The sequence below is a fragment of the Pseudochaenichthys georgianus genome, chromosome 20 (genome assembly GCF_902827115.2).
Source record: "Pseudochaenichthys georgianus chromosome 20, fPseGeo1.2, whole genome shotgun sequence".
Classification (NCBI taxonomy): domain Eukaryota; kingdom Metazoa; phylum Chordata; class Actinopteri; order Perciformes; family Channichthyidae; genus Pseudochaenichthys; species Pseudochaenichthys georgianus.
Window position 1 is genome coordinate 13,800,627 of NC_047522.1, and position 14,032 is coordinate 13,814,658.

At 39.6% G+C, this 14,032-nt stretch overlaps 1 protein-coding gene across 1 annotated transcript in view; it reads left to right on the forward strand.

Annotated features, from left to right (window-relative positions):
- The window catches only part of gpr158a (G protein-coupled receptor 158a), a 150,584-nt gene that overhangs the window by 77,456 nt on the left and 59,096 nt on the right, over positions 1-14,032 (forward strand). The window contains exon 4 of the mRNA XM_034109056.2: positions 532-758. Within this exon, the coding sequence (XP_033964947.1) occupies positions 532-758 (227 nt within the window). The remainder of the gene's footprint in view (positions 1-531; positions 759-14,032) is intronic.

The following is a 14,032-nucleotide window of genomic DNA, read 5'->3' on the forward strand; positions in this document are numbered from 1 at the left end:
GGCCAATTTTATTTAAACATAACGTGAAGCTGAGCATAAAACAAATGATCCAATCATTGTTTTTGCAACAACTATACTATTATTAACCATTGAACCGTTTGCTCGTTGCTTTTTGTGTCAAATGAACAATGAATTCAAAAGCTAACTTTTTGAAGCTTGTATCCATTACTTAGCGCTATCTATTTAAAGCCTGTGTCAAACAACTGTTTTAATTCATCAGTAACTTGTAGCTATGTAACTTCAACGCTTCTTCTTTTCCTTATGGCTCACTCCACACTTTCTAACCAGTTTACACATTCTCAAGCTAAACACCTGTTTGCCAGGTTTTACATTAATACATATATATATATATATATATTCAAATTATCTCCTTGGTACATGTAGCCCTAGCCAAAAATCGCTGTATTGGAGCACACACAAAAAAGGATATTATCTACCTAAGGTGAATAAGCTTGATCAATGACAATGACAGGTCTGGGTTAAAGCTTTTATGAATATTTAGTCATTAAACTCCCATCTTATTTTTGACAGGGATGGGACGAAAGGGAAAATCTGCAGAGAGCGGTCCCAATGCAGACGAGGGGTCTTCCAGCGACTGTCTGCCATGCCAGCAGGGCTGCGCATTCTGCAAGGACGACACCCCCTGCGTGGCCCGAGAGGACGGCCCCCTCCGCATGGCCGTGCTCTCCTTCCAGTGCCTCTGCATGCTCATAGTCTTCATCAGCATGATACTCGTCTACCACTTTCGCAGGAACAAGGTATTACACGCTCACAACATCATCCTCTTACAGAGTCTGTCATTTATTATATTAAAGCTGATTATTTGTGAGTTATTCATGAGATATTGTTACAGGGACTAAACTACCATTGCTACAGAGAGGCTTAAGCTTTTTTGTGTTATTATTCCATTATTACTAATGTATGGAATCCCGCCACAGAAAAGAAGAAAAAATATCCTTTAAGTCCTAATTATGCCTTACTATCTCACTATTATCATTTACTATCTCATTATTAGGACTTACTATCTCATTATTAGGACTTACTATCTCATTATTATGACTTCCATACATTTGCGCCACAGAAAAGTAAAAAAATGTATCATGTAGGCAGTGTTGGGTGTAACGCGTTACAATTACGAGTTACATTACTTTTTGCTGTAACGAAGTAATGTAACGCATTACTAATGAAATGTGGGTAATATATTACCTGTTACAATGCTCAGTAACGCAGTTACAACACATGTTAACCCGAAATTAAATGGTGTTTTGTTTTTTAACAATGTACTAACATAGCGAGACATTCCGCCACCAGACAAATTGTGCGGGTAGATTAGTAAACCTGGTGTTTACTCTTCAGGCTTCGCGCCGGGATCTTCGGGGCAGTTGAATGTTATTCACCCTCTATTCAAAAAAGAGAACGGAGCGAAAAATACTAACAACAAATTGTGTCAGGTGCGCGTGACCTGCTCCGCTGCGCGTGCATCATTTCCAAAGTGCTTCCACAGCAGTGACACACATCTGTGGATAATCATTTATACGAAAATGGTTAAAGCAACCATCACTAAACGCCAGCAACACTGCATCTGCTGCAGACAGTAGCAACGGGTCAGATGGGAACATCACGTTACCCTCCGTTGTGGACACTAGCGTACTCCCCGCCTGACTCGCCGCCCTCAACCCCGGAGCAGCAGTCTTCGTTGCCCGAAACTACGCCGCCCCTCTGCGGCCCGCAGGTGCCAGCCAGGATACCACGGCAAAACAGAGCCTGCCCAGGTATATCTAAACAAGTACCCGCCTGTACAGTGGGGTTAGGCGGTCATTTTGCAGCTCGTGGTATACAAATAGACAAGGGCTAGAATATTCATGTGAAAATAGTGCCATATTCTGCCATGCCTGTAGAAATGTTGGGTCAAAAATAATGCATACAATAGCACAGATGCCTTCACCACGAATGGCTACAAAAATATCTCATATCCCAAGCTTATCAACGAGCTAATGTTGCAGCTGAAATGTTCTCCAGGTCACAAATTCAACCTCACATGATGATGTGATACCAGTTTTCAAGCACAGTAAATGTTCTCTTCCCAGAGTATATGATGGGACCAAGGTGATGATGTAGTACATGGTTTTAATAATACTTTTGCCTTTCAATGTTTGCCATTTCAAACCATGAGCTGCTTCAAATAATATGTGCCTTGATTTACAATATGTTCTCATTTGTTTTATCAGTACAGCTTTGAAGCTTTTGTGCTTTTCTTTGCCACAGTCCATTTTGGACTATATGAAATATTTCAGGATTGCACTTTTAACTCACTTGAAATGTTTCTCGCTTGCTTGGTTTCAAAACATAACAAATGCCATAGTCTGTTCATTGGGGACCATCAATGCTATTGTTCATTGCTGTTGCCGGCCACTATTGCTCATGTAAACCTGCTACTGCTGCGCCCCCTGTAATCTCAGAGGCACCCTGAGTCATTTTGTTCTGGAACCGGGCCTGCACACGGCCATATACTAAACACCACTACAGAGCCCCATTCCGTGTCCTATTAGTGTTTACTTCCTCTCTGCCTTCGTCTGGTGATTTATCTGACGTCCAGCGCTCCGTCTTTTAACCTCTTTTCCTTTCTCTTTCTTTCCTTAGCAACCTTCATTATAGTCCTTGACAGCGGTCTGTACTGTATTAACAACGTGTCACATGTTAAGAATTTACAATCAGAATCGAGTATTCAACTAACCCGTGTAATACAAGTTGTTAGTAGCCTAAGGGCCTACACAGTTGTTATGCTATACCACATCGCCCTTCACTGGACGTATAATGAGCTGCACTAAACTACATTTCAGCATTTAAAATACCTAGCCATTCTTTTGCGGTTATTTTGGTGAAAGTAACTAGAAAAGTAACTAAAGTAGTGTAACTCATTACATTTCAGAGACAGTAATTTTGTAATGTAACTTATTACTTTCAAAAGAGAGTAATAAGTAATATGTAATATATTACATTTTGGAAGTAACTTGCCCAACACTGCATGTAGGTCATAATTATGACTTACTATCTCACTATTATCATTTACTATCTCATTATTAGGACTAACTATCTCATTATTAGGACTTACTATTTCATTATTAGGACTTACTATCTCATTATTATCATAAATAGGATTTTTTTTTACTTTTCTGTGGCACAAACGGGCCCTCCATATTAATATTTGTTGACAGAGGTTGCCACTCAACAATCTTTTCAGGGAATTTGTACAGTCATCAAAGAGTGAAAGTTTAAAACTCATCAGTGCAAAAAGACACAGATTCAAATCATGACAGTTGTGCGTTTGATGTTTTCTGTGCCATATGGTCATCAAAGCCACTTGGATCAATAAACCAGTAAATCCGTATGTGGGTGGTCAAAATATAGCTTTGAAATCATTTCAAACAGCTCGGGCACTGTGGACGTCAGCAACTTGGAAGAGACCAGTGTGTGCAAATGTCATCCACTTAAGCTAATTTGATTCATACATAAGGCCACTGACCGCTTCCTGCTTCACAGTTATACTAATAAGATGTTGGCATATCACTTTCCTGAGCTGAAATAATCACTAGTACTTCATTATTTTGTCCTAAAATTTTTCTTTTTTGTGGAATGTGGCAGTGAGAAATCTTGATTTAGTTCACAGGTTTGCTGACGGTGTCAATGTCTTCTAATTTATTCAGAAATAATATATTCTCTTAATCAAATTTAGAGGTGAGGCCTTTCCCACATCGAAAGGTGAAACCACTTCACAAGTCAGCTAAATATTCATGAAGCAAAGTATCAAGTCTCTAAATTTAGAATGTTTGTGTTATAGTTGTCTTTCTTGGTGTAAACGTCAGTTTCCCAACAGATTGCTTCAGTTTCTACCGAAAATGCAAAAACTTCATCACTGCAAATACAAATGTAACAAATAGCACTAAACAGAATGAAATTATACTTCTGAATGTATCATTATCATGCGGGATAATGTCCTGTCTTATAGTCTGATGAGCTCAACTTACCTGAAAGTCGGTGATAGTAGCGATTCATTAACTTTCTACTAAGTAAACTTTTGAACAAACTTATAAAATCCTCTGAGGCTCTAGATGTTACAGTCAATTCATTGGCTTAATTAAAGGCTTTGTCTTGAGCATTAGACATGTAAGGATTAGCCTGAAGATTCACCACATTCCACATTCCTGAAGACTGCCATTATCACGCAGAGTTCAACAAAGGATTGCTTCCGTGTTTAAATAAGATAAACGTCACCCTGGGGTTTCATATCATTTAAACACCACTTGTGTAATAACCCAATCATTTTATCAAACTAAATACAAGAGATTATTTAACTTTGCGATAAAATCAAATTGGTTCATTTCCATAAACAAATGAGTTCGTTTGGCTTGCAGATTTGAATATAACTTTAAAAAGATCTTACATTCATCTGGTTCATAGATAGTGCTCCGTACCGGTACGCCGAACCGGTACTGGACTTGTAAAAAGTTTCGGTTCAAGTCCGGTTAAAACCGGAACGTCGGGAACCGGTACTTGGACTCGCAAAAAAACTAGCATTTACGTATATTCTGGTGTCTGTGGTTATTTAAACATTCCCTGATAAACGTTATTCAGCGTCAATAAATGAGTGCTAATCCCAGTGTGCTCAGTGTACAACATCACATGTCATTTCACCTTCGATTCACGGTTTGAAAACGTAGCATTTCGCCACATGCTAATGCTAACCGGAAGTGAATAATTTTCAGAATAAAAGTAGTAAATTAATAGTGTGAACTTCCGTTTTTTTAGAATAAAACTGATTTAAATTAAATAGTGTATTTAATTCAAAATTACGCCATATCAACATTGATTTTAATTTCTAACAGTATGTATGTACATCACTATGTATGTAGTATGTACTGTATAATGTACACATGTAGAGTTGTAGAAAAGATATGGTGTACAGACAGTACAGTACACTCTGACTGTACAGCCACTACAGTGTATACTGTATAGTAGGTGTGTAACGTGTATGCGTATAGTCTACTCTACACCTCTACCTTTCAGCAAGCTTTAGGGATTTAGGCTCGTGTGCCCTTTTATTAGACCATGCTGGCCTGACAGCGTGACGCACTCCGATAAAAAGGCTCTCGCTCGCGGTCACACACATGTCACCATGGCAATTAGTATGTCACAGTGCGTGTGATTGACAGCTGCCACAGCTGGCAAGTAAACAACAGTGAGTAGTGCTGGTAGGAGGACCTGGGGCAATGGAGACACACAGTATAAGAATCAATTAGGTATATTTTGTTTATGTATTTATCTCTGAATTCACAGGTAAGTTACATAAACATCAAGAGACATTTCTTTTTTATTATTATTAAGGTTAATTATCACTCATTTTTATAGAGCAACTATTTCATGCAACCATTGTGGATCTTTTTGCAAACAAGAATTATAAATGCTGTACAGTAAAACACAGTATTCTTTATATAGCCTTACTCTCAGTATATTTGATGTTATTTCTCTGCTCAGACAGCACTTTTGAAGCATTAAGTTCATTAAGGAAAGAACAATATGGCTCCCGGAGAGGCTTGCTATCAATAGAACATAATCAAACACAATAAATAGCATATGCTGTGTGCATAGAAGTAGGTCACTGTCTAAATGTGCTATGTGAACTGTACAGTATGTTGCCTTGTAACAGATGTATATACTTTTTTTTCATATTTGTGAAATATGTTTTCAAATTTCAGATCTTGCAAAATAAATACATGATAAATAAATATAACTTTGCCCTAAGGTCTACTCAGCTCCTCCTCCCTGTTTAAAGATCTTTTACACATCTGGGCCAAAAGCTGCGTTTCATGGCCCTTCTGGCTTCTGGCCGGACCACTCCCATCACATCAATCAATCAATCAATGTTTATTTATATAGCCCAATATCACAAATGTTACATTTGTTTGTACAGTTTGTACACATGTGACTTATGGCAGGCTGCTGGGAGGCAGGTTCCCCCCGTTCAACACTCTCCACATCAATCACCGCTGCAGGCAGAAGGGATGCACTGCCATGGCTATTCCTGGCTCTCCCTGTCACACACATGAAAAAATAAGCATACGCACCCACCTGTCTCTGGCTTTTTCTCCAAGTGTCTGGGCATATTCACAGTGGCAGGCAGTAGCTGCAGCACACTCCACCCAGGGCCGCCTTAATGCACGGGCTGACCTGGGCTGAAGCCCAGGGGCCTACGGAGATCAGGGGCCTATCATGAGCCAATAAAAAAAAAAAAAATTCAATTTAAAAAAAAAAGTTTTCTATTTCGGATGTTTTACATTTTTTTTAAATAAACAAAGTCTTGGCTTTCAGAATATGAAACTTTTATTTCCAAAATCATACGATAAATACATTTTTCAAGCTTGTAAAGGGAAGAAGACAGCTCTCCCTCGCACTCTGCTGTTCCCCTCCCTCCGCTGAAATTATGAATGTAAGGCGTATAGTAATCATAGATAACACGGCAGGGTCCGTTACAGTTTGTTTTCATCTGGTTTTAAATAAACAAAGTCTTGGCTTTCAGAATATTAAATTTGTTTAGGCAAATTCAGATGATAAATACAACTTTGAAGCTTGTAACGGCATAATTACAAGCGGAGAACTGACGTCACAGCAGCAAACAACAGCCGGTGTTTCTCGTGACTGTTTTCCCCGGGAAACAAACACAATACACACAAACACACACAACACGTATACACACACACTCGTGAGCTTCCCCCAGACCAGTAATCCAAACGAAAATATCTTCCCTCCGTAGTATTTTGATCCTTTTGCTCCACTAATCAATCAGATCGATGGATTCCAGAGATTTTTCTCAAAAATGATGCAACAGTCAGTGGGCACCACTTAACAGCCAATCAGAATGAGAATATGTTCACATGTGACTTATTCAAATTGCGACTGATTGAGTGACAGATGAAGGTTGGTTTAGGAGAAAATGTCGGAGAAGAAAAAGTTTGAGAGTGGCGCTCAGAAAAGGAAAAGAGTTTGGAGACAAGCAGCTATTTACAAAAAATGCCGAAGGGTGAGGAGGAAGGACAGATGAGTTATGTACCGAGCGGCAGCGCTGCCGGCCGCGGGGCCTCGGAGCCAAGTAGGCCGTCTGGTTCTGATAGCGATGGAGTGGAGAGGAAAAACAGACAGAGGGACATTATCTGTTGGAGGAGATGGAGAGGACGACGAGGACTTGCTACGAGAGGGGATGCCAACGGCAAACCGGACAAATACATGGGAGGCCCGATCCGTCACTCATCTGGAGGATAGGACAGGCGCACGTAGAGCAGAGTGGAGAAGTGCAATCACAGAGCCTGCCAGGCTATAAAGGACTTTGATTTGTTGTTTAATAGGGGGCCCTACAAAACCATCAGCCCCAGGGCCTGATGGCAGGTTAAGGCGGGCCTGGCTCCACCTGTCCTGAGGGGACGAATGTTGGCCAATCAGAGATGTAGTCACGTTGCCCCACAGGACTCATCTAAAACTGTGCCAGGCAGATTTTTATGAACGGATTCACAGATCAACAGCCTGAATCAAAATGACAAATATGGTGGCCCATTCATCTTGCAAGTATCCAATGTTGTTCACAGAGAGGCTGGTTTACCAATATCATAGTTACCTTCTAATATATCCTGACTGGCCGCGTAGGTTAACATGTCGAAGCTGTTTAGGCACACACTAAAACGTACTAAACATAAGTTTGGATTGCTCACCAGCTATTTACAGCTTGAACATATATTAGATTATTGATGGTTGTAATCTATAGAGTACAGGAAAAAAGGAGCAAACGCATCATTGACATACAGTATTATCTTCATACACAGTTTATGTGATAAACGTTTACCTATTTCCACAATCAGCAAACAGTTAGCCACTTTAGCATTCATTTGAATTCATGTTTCTAGAATGTAAGTCCATGTTTTACTCAGTTTCAATCACCACCATTACCTGGGGGAATATATGCATGTTAAACTGCCTAATAATACTCCATTGTGTTCACCATCTTTTAGAGCTACTGTCACCCAATCCATAGTCTGTTGCCCAATTGTCATTGTCAATGTGTTGAAAGGGTAGCTTAAAAGAAACCAAAATGTTTTTTCCCAAAGTCTTGCTGGTGTAATACACATTTGGAGATGGTGAATGTGCAGTGGCAAATTAATATACAGGTTTACGATGTTAAGAACACAAGGACCCATTTCAAACTGTCACCACTGCAATGAGTAGTCGTGTTCAACAAATGAATGTCGTGCCACTTTAAATGCTTTGTGCTCTTCAGTGGAATCTGTTGAAGGACCACGTTTGCTGAATTGTAACCTGTTAATTACTTTGTGCTTCTGAGCCCTGGCCGGCCCCTCCAAGGTTTTAACTGGGGGGAATACACTCTCAGGTCCTTGAGAGACAGTCAGAAATAGTTTCCTCTAAAGACTTCCAGATCCCTGTGAAGAGCATCACAGTGACTGAAGCTCCATTTAGACGCTGCCACTGGCCCTGCCTCTCACAGTCAGGTCATAAGCACTTCATAGCGTGTCAAGTGTCGGCAGAAGTACCGTTGCTATTCTGGACCCCTCGTCTTTTCTTGTGTCTCAGAAGTCACTATCATCTCTGGCTGTTATGTCGTTTTTAAGGGAGAGAGCAAGAGCAAGAAAAAACAACATTGAGCTTTATGCAATGACCCAAATGTGTTCATACAAGAGAAGATGGAATCTCATTTCAACAAGAAATAGAATTAATAGTTCTCCATTGTTTTAATGTTTATTTTATTAGCTTTTCTTTTTAATGACTGATTTAAATGCCATTTTCTTAATGTCTTTCATTTTTTGCAAAGCACTTTGAATTGCCTTGTGTTGAAAAGTGCTATATAAATAAACTTGCCTTGCCTTTAAAATCATGCAAATAAGTACGTTCCTAATTAAGATATTAATTATATCTTGTAATTTGGCAAACGGCACATAAGTCTGCCATAAGGATGCCCCCTGATGCCCCTCGTGTTTTTCTCAGCAGCCCTCAGTCTGTTTCCTATCAGACTTTCAATCAAATGGAAGCGGCTTTACTAATTTAAATTGAGTGTGGAGAAGGCACGATTCGACAGAGAGAGGAATCTCACCACTTAAATAATTAGACCCTTGTCCTTCCCACAAGACGTTTGATCCCACTTTCCAGACTTTACTTTTGGTTTAATATTTTTAACATTTTTAATTGCTTTTATACTGGTGTTTAGTCAGTCTGCTTTCCAAGATGTTGTGTTTAAAATTCTTTAAACAAACTTATTTATTATCAAGGAAATAAAAGTAAAATTGCCTCCAATGTCCTCTCTGTGTTGCTGATGTATATGTTCTCTTTGCAGTGTTTGCCTCACCATGGTCATGGATTTATCTTGGACAAGTACACGTGCCAGTGCAAGAAAGGATTCTTCCATCCCAACAGAGTGGCTGTCAACAGCTTTACACGTAAGTCACTGACAGATCATTCACCCTTTTCCAATCAATTTGATTTGACAAAACACTTTACATTTTCAGCTTTTTTGCAACTGTTTCAATGAGAAACATTTTATAAATCTCTTTCACAGTAATGATACCACAGTAACAGTACAGACAGTTTAACCCTTTATTTAATGTGTTTCCACTATTTAAATCAGGGGTGGGGAACCTTTTACTTCTCAAGGGCCATTTCAATTTTTTCAACATCCTCCGAGGGCCGTACAAATGATTGACCTCTGCTTAAAAATACTACGTGCATGGTTGTGCATGACCACCAAAACAGAAAGATATTGGACAAGATGTGTGCAAATGTATTTAGTTTCCTATCTATGTGGACATGATTTGGGGGGGTACTACTGTAAAATGTTGAAGTTTAAAAGCATCAATCTGGTGCACTTTGAGAGACAAATTAAGAGATCTGGATACATCTCTCAACCTCCTTATGAAACAGAACTTTTTTCTTTATGGATATTTTACAAATCACTCCCCTTTCAATCTGTATTCTTGTTTATTAATAACAACTTTACTGTCATATAGTATATTATACCTGTTTACTTTATTCTCTTATTTTTTTATAACTATATACCTTTTATGACTGGTTGGAGAAAAAGCTTCTTATATTCGTTAGCATAGCTAGCTAACCAGATGCTAATAACAACAAAGTTATTGACTGTATGATCAGTGTGACAGATGAACAGATCGCCACTGGGTTTAAAACTAAGAAACAGCCACGCACAAATTGCGGCATGTGTACGGCTCCTTATGGGTACTGCACTTTTTGGAAGTTCCGGAGCGACGTTCTGGTGCTCTCCGTCAGAACTGCACCCCTGTCCGACGAGACATATACCACGTGATGACACGTTAGGCTCATGATGTATTCAAGGACCCTGACCTTGGCCAGGAAAAACAGGTACTCACTTGTTTAATTTGTTTTCTTTTTTGCGTGTGTTTTATAAATTAAATCGAAGGCCGTACCAAATGGTCTCGGGCCGGAGGTTCCCCCACCCCTGATTTTCATAAATAAGCTTTACTTGGATTTTGGGGGTGTTTAAGGTTTAGATATTGTAACTGTTTGAGAAATAACACTTGTTCTTCAGAAAGTCATACACATAGCCTACTGTGAATGAAAGTGAAAACTAATTTTACAAGGTCAACTACGATTAAACAAAACCATTAATGCACTAGGAAGTCATGAAATAATAGGTATTCATTTTGACATGCAAAGCTGAGATATGCAATCATAAATGTTGGTTTGCATGGGAATGCATGTACACATTTATGAGGGTTTTAATTTATGAAATCTCATTTATTTTAAGGTTTCTGCCATCACAGGTTTTCAAACAACAAAGCAGGCTGTTTTCGAAGAGGACCGATCGTTTCATGTCAACCTTTTTCTTCTCATTTAGCACATATACTGCAGCAGATGAGCTAATTGTATGAGTTTGCATGTGCTTCAAGGTTGTATATAAGTATCTTGGGCAGCAGCTGTAAGCAAAAAAAAACACCCTGCTCTTACATTATATAACTTTTTATAAGCATGTTAATGAAAGGGGAATGTGTTACTGCCCTCTCTGAAAATTGAAGTAGCCTCAGTACCTGTGGAGGCTAATCAGGTTCAAAATGGGAAATATCTTTTTAATGGTAGTTAGTTTCTCCAGTTTATTCTGTCTGCTGTGAGTTAATTAAAAAAGGCTTTGCAGACACAGAACCCCAGTGATTTCCACCTGCCCTCCATCACTCTCACATTTTCATTTCGATCCACTTTCCCTCCTGTCTCATCCCACTCGAACCTCATACAGCACGGCCCTCTGTTTCTATCTCAATTTTCCCCTTTTCCCCACTCATTTCCCTCCCTCCCTCACCATCCTATTGCACCAATTGTACACCCTAAAATATAGTCCCTTCATGCACAGAAAGGCAACAAATTATCTCCGAAGATGGTTTCTGTGCTGTGTGCTCCTGCCTGTTTGTGCTCATGTGTGCACGTCTGCATGAGAGCTCTGAGTGTGTGTGTGTGTGTGTGTGTGTGTGTGTGTGTGTGTGTGTGTGTGTGTGTGTGTGTGTGTGTGTGTGTGTGTGTGTGTGTGTGTGTGTGTGTGTGTGTGTGTGTGTGTGTGTGTGTGTGTGTGTGTGTGTGTGTGTGTGTGTGTGTGTGTGTGTGTGTGAGAGAACACAATAACAGAGAGGAGAGGCAAGCCTGTTAGCGAGGCGTAGTGCTGCAGTCTGGCCCACCATGGGGCCAATAACAAGCCTGTTAATACACAAGGGGACATCCTTGACACTCCTTTGCAGAGAGAGCCAGTGCAACCCTCTTCCCTTTGTCTCTCAGTGATCTTCCATTGTGTATATTGCATATAAATATAAGTGAGGATTTGCTGGAGTTTTGTTTGACTGTCACTCAACTGCAGGGGCAACAACCCAATGAGAAAAAGCTGAAGGACATGACTCATTACTACGGAGATAAGTAGTCCTTTTGAAGGGATCAATGATTTGCAGAGTCATAGCTTTGAAAAATAGGCCAGTTTCTTTTTAAAGGCAAAATCCCTGCTAATCTCTGAGACAATGGCTGTTTCCAATAAAGCCTCCATAAAAGCTCTATTTAAGGCCACCATTCGTTATCTATCCAACCACATGTGTGTCTTTCAGGGGATTTCAAAGCAAACCAATAAGATGTCCACTAGCATTTTGTTGTCCCTGTTTGGTTGTTACCTTAGCTTACCCTGGAAGGAGGTTTTTTTTACTTGACCACGTTTGGCACCACAGCAGCTCTTTTAGGAGGAAGCAGTAAGTGGTTTAATGGCTGGTTTATACCTTAACCTCAGTTGAGATTCCTGAATTGTTTACCCACCCAGATCATGCGCTTTTTATTCGTGTATCCAATCTCCCCCGTCGTCAGACTCCCCATCGTCCATGTCCTTGTCAGGATAAAATGACTATGTTCTGGCATGTCTCTGTGTGATTTCTATGAAGAAACTGCAGTTATCAGCCTTGTATGATATGCCAGTGACAGAACTACGTGCTGCTGTGTTGACTTTTCATGTTCACACATATAGATCCATCTCCCTTGTGTTGACACAATGTCGATGAATCCTTGTAAGGTCAGAGAGGGATAAGCACATATAAACTCAAAACGCTACAGCCTGTCATCGAAGCACTTCATCTCCTTTATCTATTAATACTTCTATCATATCCAGTAGAAAATTCAATAACATGGAAACATAAGAAAAGTCTATTTAATGCTTCAAAACATATTTTTATGGTCAAGTAATCTATAACACTCATGATTCTGTCCTCTCGCACGCACATACAGTATTTAATTACATTCCCGTTTAACATTTTGGCCAATTTTATTTAAACATAACGTGAAGCTGAGCATAAAACAAATGATCCAATCATTGTTTTTGCAACAACTATACTATTATTAACCATTGAACCGTTTGCTCGTTGCTTTTTGTGTCAAATGAACAATGAATTCAAAAGCTAACTTTTTGAAGCTTGTATCCATTACTTAGCGCTATCTATTTAAAGCCTGTGTCAAACAACTGTTTTAATTCATCAGTAACTTGTAGCTATGTAACTTCAACGCTTCTTCTTTTCCTTATGGCTCACTCCACACTTTCTAACCAGTTTACACATTCTCAAGCTAAACACCTGTTTGCCAGGTTTTACATTAATACATATATATATATATATATATATTCAAATTATCTCCTTGGTACATGTAGCCCTAGCCAAAAATCGCTGTATTGGAGCACACACAAAAAAGGATATTATCTACCTAAGGTGAATAAGCTTGATCAATGACAATGACAGGTCTGGGTTAAAGCTTTTATGAATATTTAGTCATTAAACTCCCATCTTATTTTTGACAGGGATGGGACGAAAGGGAAAATCTGCAGAGAGCGGTCCCAATGCAGACGAGGGGTCTTCCAGCGACTGTCTGCCATGCCAGCAGGGCTGCGCATTCTGCAAGGACGACACCCCCTGCGTGGCCCGAGAGGACGGCCCCCTCCGCATGGCCGTGCTCTCCTTCCAGTGCCTCTGCATGCTCATAGTCTTCATCAGCATGATACTCGTCTACCACTTTCGCAGGAACAAGGTATTACACGCTCACAACATCATCCTCTTACAGAGTCTGTCATTTATTATATTAAAGCTGATTATTTGTGAGTTATTCATGAGATATTGTTACAGGGACTAAACTACCATTGCTACAGAGAGGCTTAAGCTTTTTTGTGTTATTATTCCATTATTACTAATGTATGGAATCCCGCCACAGAAAAGAAGAAAAAATATCCTTTAAGTCCTAATTATGCCTTACTATCTCACTATTATCATTTACTATCTCATTATTAGGACTTACTATCTCATTATTAGGACTTACTATCTCATTATTATGACTTCCATACATTTGCGCCACAGAAAAGTAAAAAAATGTATCATGTAGGCAGTGTTGGGTGTAACGCGTTACAATTACGAGTTACATTACTTTTTGCTGTAACGAAGTAATG